This window comes from Rhopalosiphum maidis, chromosome 2, assembly GCF_003676215.2.
Source record: "Rhopalosiphum maidis isolate BTI-1 chromosome 2, ASM367621v3, whole genome shotgun sequence".
Taxonomy (NCBI): domain Eukaryota; kingdom Metazoa; phylum Arthropoda; class Insecta; order Hemiptera; family Aphididae; genus Rhopalosiphum; species Rhopalosiphum maidis.
Genome location: NC_040878.1, coordinates 7,032,589 through 7,057,052, shown reverse-complemented (window position 1 = coordinate 7,057,052; position 24,464 = coordinate 7,032,589). Strand labels below are relative to the sequence as shown.

General features: G+C 25.3%; 1 protein-coding gene across 1 annotated transcript in view; it reads right to left on the bottom strand.

The window, feature by feature from the left end:
* Window positions 1–929: 929 nt before the first annotated feature.
* Window positions 930–24,464, bottom strand: part of LOC113555262 — a 119,373-nt gene continuing 95,838 nt past the window's right edge. Inside the window, exon 9 of the mRNA XM_026959667.1 lies at window positions 930–1,362. Within this exon, the coding sequence (XP_026815468.1) occupies window positions 930–1,362 (433 nt within the window). The remainder of the gene's footprint in view (window positions 1,363–24,464) is intronic.

Here is a 24,464-nt window from a genome sequence, read left to right as displayed (position 1 = left end):
TGTTTGTTCTGCTCCAAGATTATTTTATGATTTTTTTTTTTTTTTTTACAATATTTAAACGTTTATTTTTCACGTATGTATACATGATATTATTAATTATTATTATACCTACGGGCATGCTTTGACCTGCATAATATACCTATAATATACGTGAATATATTATTATATTATGCGTGACAGAATTCGTCGGGTTTTCGCGATAAGTATTATTATGATAATATACACATATATAATATATACAATAAACGTAGTGTCAAAAAAAAAAGAAAAAAAAAAGAAAAGAAAATATATTCGTTGAAGCATTTTATTTTATTTATTTTTTTTTCGTAGTAGTAGTAGTAGTAGTTGTTGTTGTAGTTTGAAATACGTGGTAATTATACGTATAAATTTTGTCGGTCGAAGTTTGACGGGCAAGAAAGTTGGAGTGGAGGTACTCTCCTATCGTTCACTTTCTCTCTCTCCCTCTCACCCTCTCTTTCTCGATTTCTCAACCACTCACACTAGTTCTGTATTAAATATATATATATATACGTAATAATAACACGTATAGTAAAATATAATGCGCCTACACGAAAAACGTCTAAAACGAAAATAACTTAAACGCAATATTATCATGCACGGGGTGTACCTAACCTAACCCGGTAACATACCTGGCCTACCTGCCTAATAATATTAAAATCATATAATACAGAAACGGGTATATTATAATAATATTTAAACTTAATACGTTTTTGGCACGTTCACATGGGGTTGTTGTTGTTGTTGTTGTAGAGTATGACGCTAAACCGTCTCTGGGCCTTCTTGAACACAGTAGTGACCGCATTGCTGGCCATCGACGTCCACGTGGCCGGGCCACCGCCGCCGTCCGAGTGCCGGTAGTGCGGCACGTGGCGGTGGCCGTCGTCGGTCTCGTGGAACGACAGCCGACCTCATGTGTGGTGGTGGTGGTGCTGCTGCGGCGGCTGCGGCAGCGGGTGGTGATGGTGCAGCTGATGGTGCTGCGGCGGGTGCTGCTGCTGCTGCTGCTGCTGGTGATGGTGCTGGTGGTGCTGGGCCAGCGGGTAGCCGTCCGGGCCGACGACCACCGCGGACTGCAACTGCTGCATCGGCGCGCCGTCGTCGTAGAACACACTGCCGCCGCCTCCTCCGCCACCGCCACCGCCGCCTTGGTGCTGGTGCTGGTGGTGCAGATGGACGTCGCGATCGTCCACCGGGACGCCGCCGCCTTCGCCGACGTCCGACGGGTCCAGATCGTCCGAGTACGTGGTGCCCCGACTCTGCACGAGCGACATGCTCTTCTGGTAGCTGAACAACTGCCGTTCCAGGCTGTAGTTTTCGGCCTGCAGAGCTGTGATCTCGCGCCTGTCATCATACACACAATAATCCGATTACGTTATATTATATTTGATACTTCACGTCACACTACATTGTACTATACGCCAGGGGCGGATCCAGACCAAGATAATAGGGGGGGGGAGGCGATTTTTAAAGGGTTCACATTAATTTTGATAAAGTATTTATTAAGGTACATACATATGTTACTTTCCACAGTCTTGTACAAAACAAAAAAAATATTTTTTATAGTAATAGTAATAAAAAAATATATCACTATATAATTTTGTTACCCTTGAAGTATAGTTACGTCAAAAACTTAAATCAGGTACTTTAAATTATTTTTTTTGAGAGAACGAGGGAGGGGGGCGATCGCTCTGATCGCCCCTCCACTGGATCCGCCACAGATATACGCTTGCCGATATTAATATATAGATGTATTATTATCATTATTATTATTATTACATAAAACTGTCAAGTTTAAAAGCTTTATCAACAAATTTAAAAGCCCAGACGATATACATCACATGACGCGAATCCCGTTTTCCTCGACAGGGTATAAACAGAATGAATATTACGTATTCTCGTAAGAAAAATTCCGTGGGGGATTTTTGGACCGTGATCGATCTAGGGATCGGAAGGAAACGTATAACCCGAGAACTCTGGGACCTTTTTCGACGCCCAATACACCAATCACGGTTCTCTTTCTACGAAGTATTTTCTAGCGAGAAAATAAACGTTTATGGTTGTTGTTGTCAGAAATATAATTATACGTCTACACCAGGGATGGTCAAACTGTTTTTGGTCACGATATACTAAACATATACTTCAACTTTGAGGATCGACTTCCAAAGAAAATTTATATAATATATAAAAATTATACAGGTAAAACTTAACGACAATTTTTTCACTACAACTTTGCTTAATTTTCGTGCGTGTGGCCTTTAAAATAAATTCTAACATGATCGACTTAGAAATTGTCTGCGATCGACTGTTTGGCCGCTTCTGGTCTACACCATACGAAATAGAACTAATAGGCTTTTTGGTTAGGCGATTGATAAATAATATCAATTACCATCAATACGAAAATCCACTTTTTCTATTTTTCATCGACTTCGATCCCAAATAAAATTATATATTTTATTTTTCATATTAAAATATTCAAAGAACCTAATAAATAAACTGCACATATTATATTTTATGCCACCTAAATACTATTTGTGTATGTGCCGTTGTGCAAATTACTTTTGTATTAGAAATGTGTCGTGATATTTTTTAATTCCCAGTATTAGAAAATTAATCTAATATTGGGAAAAAAAACGGCGTAAAAAATGTGTATGAAATGCGTAGTTAATCTTTACTCTATATCAAAAAGTTTTTAGTGACAAGCGAGATGAAAGAAATTGAAAAAATCGGAGTGGAACATAATGTATCCGTCGCTGAATTTTTTCATGTATTAGTTTTTATTTTTTGAATAATATTATGTTTATACGTGACACTCGGGTACGGTGGTTGTACGTTTGGAGAGTATAATATTTATTCCATCACGAATAGAGGAAATTTCTTATTTATAAGATTTGATTTTCTTGATCGACCATAACACCAACTCACCAACTGTATTATAATATATTATAATATTGTCCTAATACAATATATTTATCGTATTCTATGCATGCAATCGTGTTGTACAAAACATAAAGAATAACGTAATTTGTCTTAAATTATTATTCGTCCTAGTCACGTTGTGCATTGTGGACAGTAATGTTTTATTGTTTGTAAAAAAAATCAGTATGGTCGTTATGAAAATGGATTGGAAAAAACAAACACGAGGGAATTGTGTAGCACAATATATTTGACTGTCGGCAGTATAAATTGTCGTTGTTAACAGTCGTAATAGTGTTGTATCTTAGAGATTAAAGTTTAGAATGATAAGGAATAAAGCCGCGTAACGGTAATAGAATACTTATACGGATAAAGGACGGATCAAGGGAAACATTATTGGTAGGCACAGTAATATTATCGTGTATGGAATTTCAAAGTATGAATGAAAAGAAATTAGAGAGATATTAAAAGGTATATATTATTTTAGATATCTTAATCATAAATAAAAAAACTGACGGAGTTTCAATTAATATGTAATTTAATTAATAAATAATAATTAAATACCTAACCGTAACATTAGAAGAAAATATTATAATCAACGCCATGACATAAACAAATAATAACATAGACACAATGTTATAAAAATCAAATATTTTGTTAATACATTTATGATTATGACTAGGCAATTACCTCAATGTCTACCACTGATAGGTAGGTAGGTAGATATATTTTTTCGCCAAACTGTTCAAATTGGGTTAGAAATTTAAAATGACGCTACACAGTGTACAAAAAAATTTGTCGGCTATAAGTAGATAGGAACTATATTATTATATATGTTGTGCAATGTGCTGATACGCGTACGTGTGTAAAAATATTATAACATATAAGTTGTCCGTAATCGGGATTTATATTGTGTACCTAATATCTTCTGTATAAATGTTTTCAATAGACGGTTATTTTTTACTTAATACTGAAGTCTGTGCGATGGTCGAAATATTATGAAGCCCGGAAGTAATATGTTATTGTTAATAATCGATTAGATAAATCGAATTTACAACGTGGGTCCGTTAGTAAATTTCTAATTCAACTAGCAAATTCAATGAAAATTTTTGTCAATTGTGGGTGAAGAAGGCCGGAATTATCGACATTACCTAGGAAAAGGAATATTACGGAATGCATCATTTCCTGAAATTAAAGGACATTAACGTCAATATCGTATACACTATACAGCTTAATTTGATCGGAAATATCGTTCATTAACGTTTAAGGATTAATATCCTTAAATCTATGTCTTTTATTGTAACATATTATTCATATTATATATATATATATATATATGAATGTACAGGGTGATCATTTAAAAAAAAAAAAATACTAATTATTACAAAATCTATTAAGTTGTACCACTTCAGTATAATATTATATAGACATAATATAGTGTATAATGTATATATTCCATATACAACGGTCATCCAACAAGAAGGGGGAATAGTAGTTAACCGTTTTATTATACAATAGGCGTTGAGTGTATTTCGTCTCATAGAGTAAGTCATTGTAATAAATATATGTTAAACTTGAATTTAATGATAAATCATTGAAAACGGAAAAAGGTTCTTTGTCAGCCATATTACTTACTTTAAGTATATATTTCATTATATGTTTCTTTAAATTGCTTTTGAAGTAAATTATTTTATTATAACTGTTATGTATATACAGTAAAATCTCAGACTAGCAGACACTCTCAGCCACCGAAATTTTGCCTGCTATTCAGAAATAATATTTAACATATTTTATGATATAGGTGATAGCATAAAATTAATCTAGATGATCTGAAAATTTCACCGTGTACATATTAAAAACTATTATAATGTACATAAGTAAAAGTTTCAAATCCATATGAATAACATTTTTGAATTACAACAAAATAATTGAAATTGTTATTCTTCGTTTAAATATTTAATTTCGTCCAAAGTTAAACTTCAAACACTTATAAAATACCATGAGTATGTATTTTTAATATTTTTAAATAGCTTAAATAAATATTTATGATAAACTTTGTATTACGTTTTAAAGCTTTTTGTCCGAGTGAACAATTTTTTTTTAAATTTAAAATATCTATAAATAGCTCAAAAATGTACAAATATTTTAACAATTATATCAATTAAAAAATGTATTTTTACTGTTCTAAAAGGCACATAAAAAAAAATATACATATTTATAATATATCATTGCTCTGCTCAGAATCTAAAAATATATGAACTGTTATACAAACATTTGTATAATATATGTAGTACAATTTTAATCATTTATACCAGAGTTAAAAATCTTTTCAAGGTCATATTCAATACAAGAACTGTAAAATTCGTATTTCTTACTCATAAACTATCGAGGTTTTGAATACCTAAATAATTTTACAATAGTTGCGCTTAAGCAGCGCAGGCAATTGATAACGTTTATAATAAACTTTAAATACACATCGATTATCATAATAATATTGTGTTGCATTATTATATTTAAACAACGTCGCATATAATATAATAGTGTACTTGTGTCACTGTATTACTGTATCGAATAATACCCTTGTTTTGATGCTTACATAGCCGTTCCAACACATATTTTTGAAAGATACAATATAAAGGTTAAAATATCGAAAAAGGGTATAACTGTACTCAATTGTAACCGACTCGGATTTAATAGTCGGTAAACATAATAAATATTTTTATTACATTCGATTTTACACAATAAAAATACTTTATGATCACTGTAAAGTTGACTTTTTATCCATTAGTTGTGCAACTGTATATTATTGAAATTATTATGGACGACGAAGATCAGTTGATATAAAATGAATGTCAGCGATTAGACACACAATAAATAATTTTGGATTCAGAACAATATGATTGAAATAAATATTTCACAATATTTTACAATGGTTATTAATTTTTTATCACTATTTTGAGGCGAATGGACTTGAATAAAATATTGGACATGCTTTGTTTTTCAGTCAATCAAAAATTTATAAACAAAAAATGTAAAAAACATTTACATTAAACAGGTGTTAGATGTATATGCCTTGCTGTACTAATTTACACGCAAGATATATATTATATTTTAAATGCAATTAAATTATCAAGTTTGTAAAAAAAATAATTTTGAGCGTTAAACGTAATATGGATTACAATTTAATAGAGTTTAATGTAATAATGTTTATAGTAATAAATATATGAAATTATGATCTTACGTTTAAAAAATAAACTTTTTAAAATGTATTAATTGTTAGTTATTTGTACTTTAAAATACTTAATAAACTAATTAAATTACACAACAATTGTTTTGAGTTATTAAAAAATAAAAAAATGTCATGAAACTATAAACTTATACACTTTTTTGCAATTTAGTCATTATTTAAAAAAAAGAATAGCGTATTAATGTTGTTTTGAACGATTATTTTTTAAGTCATTTTTTAGTTTAATTATTAATGGATTATAATATTTTATTTATAAAAATGTAAGTTTTAATTAATTATAACTAAACACATAATTATTATTAATTAAACAAATAATTATGAATGGTTATTTAAACTTCACTATTTAGTAAAATATAACTGAAATTATAAATCAATACACTGAGTATGTTTAGTAACTTTTGGTACCTATTCTAAATGGATCTAAATAATATATTCCGTTTTAGTTTTAAGATCGATATATTGTTCATTATCGAATATTTTTTGTATAAATCTGTGATTGAAAAAATAAGAAAATTATAATTAAAAATGTATGTATATATTGATCTATGTATATTACAAATAAATAAAAAAAAAAAATTAAAACTATAATAAAAATAATTTGATTGTATATAAAATTGTTTTTGTTTATTTATTTTTATTTATAACATCGGAATCTAAACTATTAGTTTAAATTTTATTTATATTATATTTACAGTATACTCGGTGTAGGTTTAGCTTGCATTAAGTCATATAAGTAGTTCAGCTTTCTTTAGGAAGTTAATGATATTAATATTTAATTGAAAGTCAGATTGTAGTGCTTCTTCTAATAATTGTTGTGGTGTTTATTTCTTGAATCTTCGATATTTTGGCATTCAGTCAAGATGTGTTTGACGGTACAATACACTCCACACGATTCGCATGTGGGTTGGTCGTTTTGGCCACGAGGTGGTTGTGCGTTATAAATGTGCGCCCTATTCGAAGGCGATTTATAATGGTTACGTTTTACGTCTTTCCATTTTAGAAATATATGGATGTGGTTTTTTTTTTTTATTGAATTTGGTTTTTTGTTTTATTTTTGCCATTTGACGTAGAAAACGTGTTGTATTTGTTTCTTTTTGTCAGTATATTACTGTGCTCATATTTAGGACTGGATTGTCAGTGATCAAATGGTAAGCTTTTTATCTGTTTATTTTTATTACTATTTATTTTACTATGGTCAGGTATCCATTTAAAGAAAATGTCTTTAGTCTATTCTATTTTGGCACAGTTTATAGATTTTTCCTTTGATTAGTATTGATTTATCGGTTTGATTTGTTGAGTTCTACATGGATGCCTATGAAGCTACTAAGTGAATCATTGAGTATTTAAAAAAATTATTTTATGTCATTTATTTATTTTTTGTTATTTAGGTATTCATAAACTATAGTCAAATAAAAAATATATTTTATAATATTTGTTTATTTAAAGTGTTAAAAGTGGTTCGATAATAATTATACAATAACTTAAAATTATCCAAAACCTGTTAAATATTGTATAATTATTTTAAATTGAAAAAAATAATTAGTTTCATCAAAATATGCAAATTTAAAATGTGTTAAATAATAAATACACAGTAATTTTACATACACTAAAATACGTGGTTAAACGAAGGTATATCAAGTTAATTCATTGCTCGTCAACGAATTGCTGTCAGTTTACGTATGACATCAATTCATCGTGTTGTTATTAAAACACGATGCAATTTTAGGTAAAAATAAACAAGCAAAATTTGGTTTACTTTAACACTATATGATAAGTTGAAGTGATTAATCTTTGGCAATAATGAAACTGCTGACGAAGTTGAAATCTGATTAATCGAACAACCCTGTAATAATTGAACGAATATTTTATTCGATTTTTTTTTGTCACACATTTAACGTTATTTAATGAATTTTATCTAAAATTTTGATGCATTTTAATTTAGTAAAAATTTACATTTTTGAGTGTATTCATGTATTGATTGTTATTGTTTTTTCACATAAGCTTGCATGTATACCACATTTTCATTTATAAAGCTATAAATTTGTTTTAATTTTGTGTTAAGTCGTAATTTTTGTAAATAAAATTTAAAAAAAAATTGATTTTAAAACACTGATTATTTTACGATACAACATTTTATAATATATTACCTTCTCCACATACAAGGTTTTTTTTGACACTCTTACTCCACACGTACTGTTATCTTGACGTAATAATTAGTACACATTGTTTGAACGTGTATAATATTTATATATATTTATTTAGTTTTTATATTTCAATATTTTATTAATGTTGTATTGATTTTTAAAATTCTTAAAAAATATTGAAATTTATGTAATTTTTTTATACCAATACGTAATCATTTATTTTTATTATTTGAATATTTAGTGTTGCATAAACATTGCAATAAATTGACGTGAATCGTATTGACGGAAATTAAATGACTCGATTTGAATAAATATAAATTAACATCTTATGAAATAATGCATTATATTAACGTATATACATATATAAATATAAATCAATAATAATTATCTTATAGTTTTCTAAAAATAGTTGGTCATAACAATATTATGCTAACGATTTTCACACTCCGTGTGTAGTATATGAATATCAATAAATTTAGAGCTAATTATATACACAATAACGTTTTATATACCTATTTGTTTAGGACTGGTAAGTAGGTATACTACTCACACGATTTTTTTCGATTAATTTGTGCAAATGCAATGAGTTAAACTGCAGGTTAAACACTCATTCTTAAATGGTTATTAAATAGTAGTATAAACAAATAAAATCAATTTTAATTATTATTGATTGCTCAAATCAATAACCATTTACAACGATTAGCTTAAGTTACTATTACTATGCGTTGAGGGAACTACAAGTAGTCAATATTCTTGACTTATGAACATAATATAAACTGAAATATTAGCTAAATAAAAATAATGAATCAAATATTCAAATTTAAAATACTGAAGGTATAAAAGAAATTATTATCCACAGTATAAAATATGTATTTGTGTTAAGTATATAATTTACATAAAATATAGGTTATATTAAAAATAAAATGACTATAATAATATATACGTATAAATTATAAAAATTGTATTAAATATATTTTTTTAAATTTCATATGTATATACTTACTTTAGGTTTATTATTTTCCCCGGAAATTATAGAAAAATGTAGTAATTATGGTCAACGAATGTCGTGCGTACTAGATATTAACGACCAAAAACGAACATTGTGCGAGTAGCATTCAGTGAATTCAATAACAATACACCGGATTAAGTAACTATTTTGATAATCATTCTATAAAGTTGCAATGATTTATTAAAAACCCAATATAAAAATGTACAAAAAAATAATATCTAGAAGATACAGTATAGTCAACGCGATTTCACAAAACATGTTTTTTTTTCAAGCGGACACGAATACCAGAATACATCAACAATGGCCAATGGGAACTGACCTTTTACAATGTTCAGCAATCTCAACAAACACAGTTCATAAATAATTTATATTATATATTGTGGGAAATTACAAGAATGATCGTTCTGCCTTTCTTTTCCGTATTTTAATTTAAAAATAGTTGAAATGAAAAGAAAATGTATTTATTCATTTCAATGCCCTACTACTATAACTTACCTTATCTTAAATTCAAGAAAGTAACAATTAAATACAATAACATCCACTGAGCGAAACTAATATGCATTTATCTGGCCTAAGCTTGTATGAATTTTCTGAATTGTTCAAATAATATAATATTGTAACAAGAAATTGCAGATAAAATAACATAATCAAAGAATGAATTTGAAAAAATATTTTATCTGGATTGAGTAATTTAAACTGATTTGTTGGTAATTTTAACAGTCAATCAGGATAAATAAATAAAAAAACAAACATTAAGGTGTTGTGAAACATAAATTATTAGAAAAATGTAAGGTTAAAAAAAGGTAAATTTCTCAACAGTCAATCAAAAAAATTAGGTTATTCAAATTGAAGAATATTATGATGATACATTAAAAAATAATTAAAAGTATATTCATTTATAGTAATTTTAAAATCGTTCGTTTAATATGTTAATGTAATAATATTATGTCACTTTTATAGTTTTATTGCTAAAGTTTTTTTTTATTATTATTCATTTAAACTTTGTTTTACAATTAGTTTCCACAGTTAAAATATTGTGTTAAAAGTAAATTATAAATTATAATTATGTAAAAAAAAATATTAATTAATTAGTGAAGTTAAATTAATAGCTAAAGTTGTAATGGCAATACATATACATTTTAGCCATGTAGAAATCGATTATTATAAAAAGTGGAAAAGTAGATAACCGCTCAATTTATATAGTAGGTGTTAATAGTATAACTCATAATAGAGTATATCACTATAATGTATGACGTGAATTTGAATTCAATGATAAATCGTTGCATACGAAAAACGATTCTGAGCAAAAATGGTCTGTCACAGCCTAAATTACTAAGAATATTTTATCATAATATACATTTATATTGCTGAAAACATTGTTTATATAATACTAAAAATAAGATGCGTAAAAATATCAAGTCCCCAAGAACATTTTTAAATTATAAAAAAAAAAAATAGTTAAGTAACTATAACCGATATTTTTTTGTTTTAATATGCAATTTTTTGAAAATTTGAACTTAAAATGTGAATGTCTATGTAATTGTTCTTTTATATTTTATGTATTTTAGAGCTCGGTAAGAAATGATAAGCTTATAAGAAACCGTGTGATAAATTTCCAAGATTTAGTTATACAAATTTAATAAATTTTAATTTCAAAATAATTACGAAAATTTTGGTGATTTCGATGAAATGTTGTCAGCCTTTGATCTTTAAGCGCTTGTAAATAATATTTTTGTATTTTTAAAATTTAAATAAAACAACTTATGTTAATTTAATTTAGTTTAATTTTCAAGGTTATTGATCAAATCTAAATTTATTTGCAAACACTAAAAACAACTATAACAAAATTCAAAAATTTTAAATGCACATGAATAACTTGAAATTATTCTAAATATATTTTGAAAATTCTATTCAGTATATATATATATTCAGTATATGATAAATTAAGTGGTTATAATGTGTTTTAGGTACCCACGGTTAACGATTTTTGAATTATATTAAAAAACTAAAATTTTTTAATAAAAAATCGTGATTTTACGTAGAAATATCTAAGTTTGCTGAAATGTATACAGCTTTATACGTTCATAAAAAATGTTTGTAAACACTCAACTTTGTTTTTAACTTTATAAACTCTATAGTAGGTAAAAAAAAGTTGTGGAATTATGTATCACATTTTCAAACTTAAGATAATAATAATATATTAAAAGATTTTATGAATTTTCCCACTGCAAAATAATTGGCAAATTTTTGTGTTTTTGATAAGATTCGGAAAAATTTTTACTTTTAATTCTCATAAAAAATCGCTGTTACGCTCAGTTTTTTTTAAATTTAAATTTGTTTAGTTATATATTACTCTAGCATCAATACAATGTATTAAAATATTATTGATATTTTTGTATTAAATAATTGCTAAAACTGTTGTAGCCAGTTATCGACGGTTTATGGTAACAATGTTGATTAGAATCTCTGGTCTATTTATACTATAATAGTGTTGTAAGCTGAATATTTAATAAGATTGCCGTTCACGTTTAAATTATGGTATATCTAAACCGGGTAATGCATGGTGCACGTATGTGATGATAAATAATACAATATAATATACGTACTACATCGGACTTGATTAGAGCTAACAATTAAAATTATAATTTTTATTAATAATTCACGTCAGATAATTTAGTTCATGTGGTTTTGACATGTTATAATGTATTTATGTTCGTTATACAAATATTAGATTTACACCGCATAGAAGTAAGGTATATGGTAATTAATTATTTTGACATCGTTGCAGAATGAAATATATTTCCACCTTTTTTAATAATATATGCGTACCCATTCTCATTATATGTATACATCCCAAATAATTTTATATTTGAATATTCTTTTAAAAATTTTTCTGGTAATAATGTGTTAATAGTTACCAATATATTAAAATGATATATATATCGTTATACAGTTTACATAGATAATTACACCAAAAATACCACGAAATAATATTTTGAATAAACATTTTTTCTTCTATATGAAAAAAAATTGTTTTTAATTCTGAATAGAGATTTGAAATTTTTAATAGTTTTTAAACACAGAAACGTATTCAAAAAAAGTTGGCTCTTTTTAATTTATTAAGTATTATTTATGATAGACCGGTAAGAATACATAAAATTAAAATTGACCCATTGTCAATTTTAAAATGTAGTTATTCATATATGTGATAGTTAGTAAGATATATCCATATAAAAATTTATCCACAAAAAGAAATGTTTACTAAACTTTATAACTAAGGTACACTAGTATAATTATTCTAAATGATAATCAAAAATTTGTTGATTTGATTTAGTTTTAAAATATAAACATAAATGGAATTATGATGAATTGAATTGTATAACCGACAATTTTCCCAGTAGGTATCTTATGAGGTACGAGAATGGTATAAAATATTGAATGTTTAAACATTTTAATTTTATTTTATAATACGTGATGTTGGTTTTTTTTCGATTAAAAAAAAGGGAAAATAATTTACTTTCATTATGACAAGAACACTATTTAGTTACATATAAAACAAAATGCACAACATGCATAACATCAACTACTTTGGAAACAGTTTTGAGTAGAAAGGTAACAATATTTCAGGTACAGGTTTTAAGCAGATAATATAATATTTTTTACCATTGCGCGTATTAGAGAACACAAGTAGACAGCACTGTACACCGTCAGTTTTATACTATATATGCTACAAGTATAATAATCAAACAGATGTGTCAAAGACAGTTGCTTTTTTCTCATTCTCTACCAACACTCTTACAAATTAGCAGGTTTTCAAAACCAAGTTAATACATTTTAACAAAGTGGCCGCGGGCGAGATGGCCGGTGGGTTATCTGACTTGATTAATTATGCTGTCAAAGGATATTCGTATTTGCAAGGAGAAAGGAAAAATAAGAGACTATTTTTTTTTTGCTATCTATCCCCTTGTTATTAACTGCGGTTGAATAATTTCGATTAAATTATGTCCAAAAAAGGTGGTGTCTATACTCAATAGGTAGTTTAGCCAGTTGATTAATAAAAAAAACACAATTAACCCTTTTGCCGTAAAGCATTCATACTAGTCAACGGCGGTCGTCGTTTAAAGACGTCAAAATGGGAATTGTTTTTTACGCCTTTATGGATATCTATCGTAAATAAATAATGAAGGCTAAGTGATTAACTGTATACAAAATCCATTAAACATAACCGACATTTATTAATGTATTAAACAATCCGGCTCTATTCGTTACCTAATTTTAAATGTTTATAGTTTATTAAAAACGGAAAAATATGAAAATCTTTTTTTTATAAATTAAAAATAACTTTAAAGGCGAGATTCAATTTTGAAAAAAAAAGAATTAAAAATTATTTTAATAATCATCATGGGTCATCGTTATAATAAACATTAGTTACAAGCATTCTTAAAATAATTTGTTGAAAACTTAAGTTTTTTTATAAAAAATTTAATTTTAATTTTATAATATAGTTTTTACGGATGGACTGTTTTTAAAAACAATATTTATAAATATATGCATTTAAAAACTTTTTAGTATGAAAATGAAAAAATACATGTTAAAAATTGCAATAAACTTTTTTATAATTTAAATCTAAATAAGATGTTTATGATAAGTCTTGAATATTATTATAACTGTTTAAATGAAATATTTTACTTATTTGATAAATCAGACAAAACACTAAAGGTATATAATATTGTATTCATCTAGCTTCGCTTTCAGATTGACTAAGATAGTGATTTGATGTATAAACATTAATAGAATAATGTTATAATGCATTTGCATACATAAATTCTGATAGAAAAAATAACGATACTAAAATAGCTCTAGTTTTGGGGGGGATATTTAAAAAACTTATGACAGCAGCTAAAAAAATATAATATTAGATACTTACATACATTTCGAATATATTAATAATTTTGCAATAATGAAACCGAAGCATTGATAACTTTAAATCCTATAGTAATATAAAAATCAAAAATCTAATTAAAATAATTCATAATAAAATATCGCATTATAAATGAAAGAATCATTAATAATTCCTTATTATAGTTTGTAAAACTAGTAATCTCAAAGTAAATTTATTCATTATTCGTACATCGTCCTGTAAGTTTTACATCGACCTGATTTCTCTTGTCCTTTGCATTCCACAAGTATTGCAAGTATGTGTAATGGTTATTTGCGCCACTCAATATTAACATATAGATGAAAACTTTGAATAATATAATATGAGTATTAAATATGAATTAATGGTAATTCCTAACTAATTATTCATTTAAACTTACTTTTTAATGGTTAATAATACCAAGTAGTCTAGGTTCAATGAGCATATAATTTATACAACTATTATAAATATAAAATACTTAAAATATTTTAACACGTATTACTATAACGTATAGTTGTATAAGTTTTATTCTATTGAGACAAATATTAGTTGGCGATTTACCAAACATGGCCATAAATACTATAGTTATGGAGCGTCTAATACTTTTGTTGTAATACAAACTTCTAACTATAAAATGAATTAAAACCATTCTTTTTTACCGTCAATTAGTTTGTGGATACATTTTTGAAAATGTTGATGTACAATGTACAACTTAATTCAGAAATCAAACGATCAGTTTTTCGAATATCAAATTTTTTTCTGGTGGTAATAATCATTAAAAAAAATTTAAGCAATCAATAATTTCAATTTTACGCAATATTGTATCTAGTGTTTATTATACTTGGAAAATTCTTAAAAATTATATATTTTGATAGATTGATTCATATTAATTTCTAAGAATACTCGTGGATCTATTATCTTCATTAAATAAAGTTATGTAACTCAGAAATTACTGGTTCGAATTATTATTCTGATACATGAACATTTTTAGAAAAAAATTCACTAAGCAAGTCTGCTCGCATATTATCTGACAAACCTATCCGTCGTCTCAAACGTAAATATGACCACGTGATCTATTAAATAACACGTAACATTTAAAATCTTAATTATTTAAAAACTATCATCCTAAATTCTAATTGGAAATACCTAACGCTCTTTTCCATCATGTTTCCATGTCTAGTATATTCTATGTTATCAAATTTATTTATTATATTATCTTGTGTATATAGATTTTCATTATATTTTATAAAAAAAAAAATTAAAAAAATAAGAAAAATAATTTACAGTTGAAAAAGAGGGTTTGTATGAAAAAAAATAGAAATTTAGAAATCCATATGGTACTTCTTAAGTAGTACAATCATTCTCAAGAATTTGTGAAATGTTTTTATGTGTATTAAAAAATTCCGAAAATCAATTTTAACCTAACGTATTATTGAAGAAGAAAAAGAAAGTGAGCATGTTTGGTAAATCACTTGATGTATTGTATAGATTATCAACGCATGATTTCAAAGATACTTTTCCTTTTTTTGTTCGACGTTTTTAAAATCATCTAAACCATTTTATCGGTATTTCGCGAAGACTAATATAATATTACGATGTAACACGCGTATATGTTTTAGATTCTTTTTTATGTGATTGTTATCCGATGATTTGTGTATGTACATATCAGTCATCATCTTTTGAAGCTGTGAAAATACTTTGATCTTCAACTTTGATGGTATGCTATTTATTTCATGAACTATTCACATCGTTCTAAGTTACGTCGGTATTGACTTAGTAGTACGAGCTAGTAATAACATATAGTAATATTAAAATAATTTATAGATAAGAGGTCAACACATCAACATGTGTCATCTTTATCTCACAAACATATAACGTTGTACATTTTTGTTCAGTAGAAACAATTTGGTATAGTTAACTTATATATTTGGAAGCAAATGGAAAAAATTTAAATGTTAGAGTGAAATAACTTATAATCAAACTTAAAGGTAAGAACATTATCTGTGTTGTCTCGTTGGTTTTTTATGGTTTATTAATTTTTAAAGAGTTATGAGTATGTAATACTTATAACTCACTTAAAATTTAAAATACCGTAAAAAACCAAAGAGAGGACACAGATAATATTTTTACCTTTAAGATTGATAATAAGTTATTTCACTTCAATATTTAAGTTAAACACATAATACTGGTTCTTTTATTAACTATTCTATTTAATATAATACATCATTTGTCTTTTTTTGGCCTTTCGTATTAGGTACCAATTAATAGCAATATTAATATTATATTAATAATAATATAATAAATATTAATAAAAATATAGAATTATGATATACTACCTTCGATAAAAAAATGTTTTTCGTATGTTATAGCTTAACACATTCACTAAGTATAATAATCGTCTCAATAACGAAGTACATATGATATGAACTATATAGCACAGTGATATTCCTATGTATTTTTTTTTATATATTTCAATAATAAAAATATGGTAACACGGCATCCTGGATAGGCAATTTTACTACATTAATGTTGACATTTAATATTTTTTTCTATATCTAAAGTAAAAATGAAATAATTAATTCGTATATTATAGCATATATTATATTATTATGTATCTAAGAGTGACTAAATGCAATTTTAGTCTATAACTAAAATTTTTTTTTTTAATAGTTAATTTTAGAATAAAATTCTACTGAGTTAATGATCAAAGTTCGGTTATAGGTACAAGTTATTGTTATACTAATTTCAAACTTGATTCTATTTCATATCTTTTGGCATTGTCATCATTTTTGTTATCGAGATAATAATTGCAGTTGCTCTTATTAGTCCACTGAAAGTCGAATTATTTGCGTTTTGTTCTATTTCGATGAGTGTGTGTTACAATAAAATATCTAAATAAATGTATCAAAATATTTTAACATATTATGATAATATATACAATATATCATTAAATCTACCATTATTATAATAGTATAATAGGTTTATGTTATGCTGAGTGGTAACCTATGATGAAATTAATGTATGTATAGTGGGAGCGTATACATAAATAAAATTCTCAATCTAAATTTGATACAAATTATAACTATGAATTTATTATAAAAATGTAATGATTAAACAAATTTTCGTGAATTTTTGATTAATTTTAAATTCAAATATTATGTGGCGTTATAAAAACAAATTTTACTTTTACAATATTTAGTTCATACAAATGAGCTTACACTTATTATTTTAAAGTAAATAAATTATATTGCTGGTAGTATCGGAATAATAACTACTAAAATTTTCAGAGCTTATTTATTAATATATGTAATATGTATGATTGTATGAATAATTCGTGTAATAGTAATAAATATTGCTATATATATATATATATTCGTTGTATATTATTTTTAAAAAAAAATGGTATGATAGTAACATTTAGGAATTGAAATAAAATTGTTTTTAAAAATATATCACGTATTTTTTTAATTTTTAATTATTACATTTCAAATAAAAATTCTATATGGAAGTGAATTATTTATTATCAAATAATTGTTTACAAAATTTAACTCAAACATATTATATAAGAGAAAAATGTGTGTAATGGAATACTATTTTAATTATATTTCTCAATTAATTAGATAATTTATTTATACATACAATTTAACAATGTTCATAGATTATCATTAAAGAATTTATAAATATAAAATATTTTCAAGGTGGCCATCATAAATCATGATTCAAACAACTTAAATCCCTTTACGTTTTTCAGTATATCTTATTAATGCATTATAATTTATATTTATAAAATAAATCTTTAGATAGAGTGAAACCTAAGTTTCTTAAATTTATGTCACAAGATAACTGGGTAAACACTGATAACGACTTACCGCTGTACTAACGTATTTTTGAAAACGAATAAGAAACATTTGTAAATATTTATGATAACAATGAACATGAGCTAAGTAGACATAAACAAAATACTTAATCTATTAATCCATCTACACAAAAAGATGATGTTTGGTCAGTATTTATTTAACTTCTTATTTAGAATGAAATAAAATATCATAGGTGCATAAATTAACAGTTTTTGAAACAACGTACTTTATACCAATATAGTCTAATAAGTTCAACACAATAGCAGTTCCTTTATTTTTTAAAAATGTTTTTATAGATCGCTATAATATTATAAAAGGATATTTAATATCTAACTTTAATAATAACTTAAAGTTTAGTGATAGGTATTTACTATTTTTGGTAAAATGTATTATAAAACCCTTTTTCTGGTAATCTGATTATAAAATATTATATTTTATAAGTTTTCTTAGATGTTTACATACAATTTATAACATCAGATGGAAATTCATTTTACTAATGTACTAATTTTAGCTGTGTTTTTGATGTAGGTATACACTATACATATGTATATTGTACATGTATTATATAAAATATACGTATAATAGAATTTATCTTACCTTTTTATATTAAGATAATAATTCCTAAAACTAAATTTAATACTTAGATGTAAGTTCCGAGTAATATTAGATTTAATAATAACAAAAGGTCATATTTCGTAAATATTTGGTAGTAAGTATACATGTTTTGTCCCTTTACACACTTGTTAAGCATAAAAAAGACAAACTAAAACCTCGTCCCTTCACAAATTTACGTTCAAAACAGAATTTCTAAGTGCAATATATCGTTTAACTTATCAAAACTTATTTCAACATCATTAATATTAAAAGACGTTTGAATATTCGTTAAATAAAATATAACTAGTTAATAGTATAAATTTAGTGTATTATATTTCAGTCTATACCAAATTATATTTTATTTATTGCTCAATTTATATTGACCAAACTGACAAAAGCCAAACAAAATAACATTCATATTTAAATTTTTAAACTTTATTTTGAAAGATATATTTTTTATTAAAAAAATATATATTTTATGTCAATCATATTATTGATACTTGTTAGTGACTACGGATATACATGTTTTAAGAGATAAAAAAAAGATAGAAATTTAATAGTTTTCTAGAATAATTTCACTTCATACGTGGCGTTTTGTACAATAAATTACAAATTACAAAAATAATTTCAATATTATTGTTAAATTTATTTATAAATTATTTTAAATTTTGAATAAACTCGATTTTATTCATATTAAAACTCATTAGTATTGAATTTAATACAATAAAAAGAAATAATATATTTAATGTAATAAATTGAATCAAAATTTAACGATTTTATTAAAAAAATTGCTCGGTACTTATGTAATTGATTTATATTTTTCAATATGCATTTGGCATAAATTTCAATTGTACCAATCTTCTACGCATTTATACATAATAGTACGGTATATATGTACTTAAATATGAACTGAGGATGTGTTTTTGTGTATACATATATATTTAGATATAATATTTATATTATTGATATTCAATTTCATAAATGTTATTTTAATATAATTTATTTATATGTTATATCCATTAGTGATTATAAAAAAATCTTTGGTTATAATTCTGTATAAGTTATCTAACCGTTATTTAAAAATAAATTAGTAGTACCTTAAGCTTACTCCATCCGTGAAAATAATATTTCCTAAGTAAAAGGAAAGAAAATATACGTTATTATTAAGGTTTATTCAGTGGTAAAATGTAATACAAATTTCAAACTGATTGGTTGTATATTGAAGGAAAACATTTTAAATCGATAATATTTATCAGATTTGTATTTAACCATTAAATAAATATAATGGTAAGGGAGGAGAAAATGTATTTTCTAATTTAATGTTGACATTTAGAGAATGGAAAGGGACAGTTAAATTTAATAGATAGTCTTACTATTAAGAACCACTACAGTAGAAGTTACTACAATCAATTATAATATGTTTCATATTTTGAAACCAATAAACGAAGACAATTCATTTTTAAATTGGCCATACAGTTATTAATTATATAATGCATTAACAATAACACATGGTTTATTATACATGATTAAATGTATACTTACCATCATAATTTAGATAAATTTATTATTTTTTTGTCAAAAATATATTAATGGATATTCACAATTCAGTCGTATCAAGAAAATACATTTTTTGAAGTACGTATTTTTGAGATTTTATAGGTCATAAATGAATTTTTAATGGACACTTTTTTTTTGTATTAAAGAGAAAATAAAACAAAATCCAAGCCCTAATTATAACATTAAAACGTTATATGGTACATTTTACATATTCTATGATCATTGCAAAAATATTATTTAGTAGGTTGGATTTTTAGCTTATAAAATATTAATACTAGATTGACGTTAATAGAAGGACAAAATAAATTTACTATTTTAATTTTCACATTTTTCTACACAGCACATTGGCTATAGATATAACTTGAGATTTATTTATTGTCTTCTAAGCTATTTATTATTCTCATTATATGATAATCCGAGTAAATACAAGAATTGTAGCTTAATAGGTTATTATTAGGACTCGGGTTTATATGTATTTATGAAACCAAACTATGTATTTACATTAGCAAAATATGTACATAAATATGTGCTAAAAAAAATCAAACTATGTATTTTACTATTATGATTTATTTATAACAGCCATTTTGAAATTTTGAAATTCAAAAGAACTTCGATTTGGTCGTAAAATTGCCTTATACTGACTAAATGATCTTTTGGCTTCCACTGATGTTATTGGAGTGTATTGCATTTTGACTATGTCTGAAGGAGTAAGTTATATCTACCGTAGATTAAGTTCAATAATTGGTATTATTTTGTTACTATGTCGTAGTTTTGGAAATTTGGGAAGTTGTTTGTATTGAAAAATATAATCGTACATAATTAATAATTATTAAAAAAATCGTAAATGAACGAATAATTGTCAAAATATGTAGGAAAAAATGGAATTATTGAAAAATATGTAAAAACATGTACTTATGGCAAAATATGTAAAAATATGTAAAATAAAATATAGTTAATTTCATTGGAAATCCCTTGAAACGAATTTATTAAGTCACAGTAAAAATATGTATTTACATATAAATCCGAGCCCTAGTTATTATCAACGACATTTTTCTGTTGTGTCTCGGCTTTAAAATATCGCCTGACGTCTTCTACTTTCAGTTTATATTTTTATTTTACTTAAAATACTCGTATGTTTTCAAGAGAATACCTATAACATCGAACGTGTTATAAAGAGTTTAAAATTATGTTTTTCTATGAATAAATTTTTATTTTCAGTTCTTTGATATAATAAAAAGAAAAGAATAACGTGTTACAATAATAAATAATTAAGCTGGTTTATGTTGTAAATATAATAATAATAACAAATTTTGTTGCAAACATGATAAATAAATATATTTTAAACATGATGGTAAATGAAATAATCTTTTTTTGTTTAAAATGTACATGTGTAAATAAATTTACTGTTTAAATATTATTAGTCTTGAATATATTAGATGATATTGCCTACCTGTGAGTTTCGTGTATTTAGCTAATAATTTAATAGTATATATTTAATTAGATGGTTCATAAAAAATAAAAAATGTATTATATTTAATTGTAAGTAAATCAATTGCTTATTAAAATTGGGAAATAAATTCCTACATGAAAAATATACATGTAATGTAAATTTTTAATTACTATTTTAAAATACAAAATGTTTACAAATTGTAACAACATTTAATTGGTACACTTAATTTAGGATATGCTGTTTAAGTTTATGAACAATTTGAAGTAAAACTTTTATAATTACAAGATTCGCAGAACACGTAAATACTACACTTGTTTTAATACCATCGACCATTTAAAAAGTACATCGTTAGTTTCAGTAAGACAAAGAAAAAATCAAATCGTTTAAAGCACTATTTATTTTAGAATTGATATTCAATATTTAAAGGCACCTTTTACTACACAAAACCTTTTAGCACTTTATATAACCGTAAAAGTGTAATAGAAAAAATATATAGTAAAAACACGCTTACATAATTATTATAAACTTTATTTTAAATTGGTTTATTAATTCTTCTTTCCATTAAGTCAATAAGTATTACATTTAAAATAATAATAGAAATTGTTTTTAAGTTTTTTTCAGAAATATTTCATAAATTTTATATATTATTAATTATATTATAAAATGATCGCCTCATAATAATGTGTCAAAAAATACTACATATACACTGATGAGAATCTTTTAGAAAACATTATTTAATGGTGATAGCTTACTCATATAATGTAAATTAAATTGTTTAAAAAACAAAATAGTTTCAATATATATATATATATATAAGAATCAAATATACTACGTAAACAAATAGTGAGTGCATACTATTCTTAAACACGATTCAAAAAATACAAAAAGTATAAAGAATACAAAGCTTCAAGATTTCCATTAATAAATTAAAAAAAAAAAAAACATTTATTTACTATGTGTGATGAAAAAAAAGAAACATAAGACAAGAATAATTTTTGTTGGTACATCCATAAATCTTGTGTAAGTAAAATTCTTTACTTTAATCTCGGTTTTTCCTAAAATAATGACATAGAAATTTGAGATATAAAATAAGTTTTATGCTCCAGGCAAACGATTTGTTGATTGTTTGAGACTAATGCATAAAAATAATATCAAGCACATACATAATTTGTATATGTAATTATGTATCTAGCTATTTTAAGAATTATGATTATGATTAAAAGAAAAATATTTATAGTTTAACGTATTATTGGTATAATAATTATAATACTACTACTAATAAAAAAAATGTAATAACAATAAATCATTGATAGTCAAATAACCATGGTTCTGTTAACAGATCCATACGATAATCTTATTTATTTACACTAAAAACCATTGACTTTATACTTAGTACATATAATGTCAATGTAAAAAACACATAATAGTTCTGATTTATGTTATGTTTGACATGGTGATAAGAAGTGTGAAAAGAATACATTTTGTGCTTAAAATGTTAGTTGATATGTATATTAATATATTAATCAGCAATTAAATAAAAAACCTTATAAGGAATCTACAAAAAAAAAAAAAAAATAATAATAATTTATACAATAGAAATAAATAGTATTATTATGGTTTATGAAATAATATGGAATATCACTAAACTAATTTAAATGTAAAGATTATGATTTATACACATACACAAATAAATGTCCAATTTTCATTCAAATACATTAATTCAAAAGTAATATTGTATAATGTTAAAAATGAGAACTAAAAAGAACATAAGAACATAATAATATTACATACTACTTTTTTAAAATTAAAAAAAAATAGTTTGAAATATTTGACTGTTTTTTGTGACAAAGTACCTACGTTCCGCATATTCTCGTGTTTTTGTTGTTAGTTCTAATACATTTGAATTTTAAATTGTGATTGAAAACTTTTATGATTCTTCTAGACACGAGATTGCGGTTTTAAAATCTTTTTTTGCTCATCGCTTATTTCGCTGTCATCATTATCATCGTTTTCTACGATTTTAATTTCTTCTTCTTCTAAAAAAGATCCCTAATCGTATGTTTGGTGCGTCACTAGTATAAATGTAATGAAATCTTAAATATCTACATTGGCTATAAGACACTCTTCTTGTATTTATTTCAAAGCGTTTTCCGGTAAATCTATATTGGTTCTTTCATTTGAAGAAACCCAGCTTTACGGAAACAATTTTGCACATATTCAGGTTTCATATTGTCGCAAGCCAACGCTATCCAGTTGACTGCATCCAAGACACTTATTGTACTGGCAAATTGACGGGCTAAAGAGAAATTATCCATCTTGCATATCAATGATTTTAGCAAAAACTTGCGATCCTAAGACACGAACGTGTAAATTACTCCTTGATCCATTGGTTTATTTAATTGATTTGGTTCATTTATATTCTGTGATTGCATATTTGGGTTCAAATAACACCACCACTGCTTCATTATCTCAGTTGTCGTTCAAGCTTTTTTTTTATTAAATTTCCACATGACAGGTAATAAAAAAAATTTCATGTGGTATTCTTAAGATATCGTGGTTTTTGAAACTTTTCAATGACTAAGGGCTTTCTAATTTCCCCAGCCATACTAACGCACACAAGCACTGTTAAGCAATACTTTTCTTTTTTCCTCTAGCACATGACTCGCTTTTTAGTACTAGCAAATTAGTTGGAATACATACCTTTAAAAAAAGAACTGATTCGTCTGTATCGTACACGTTTTTCCTTCATATCTA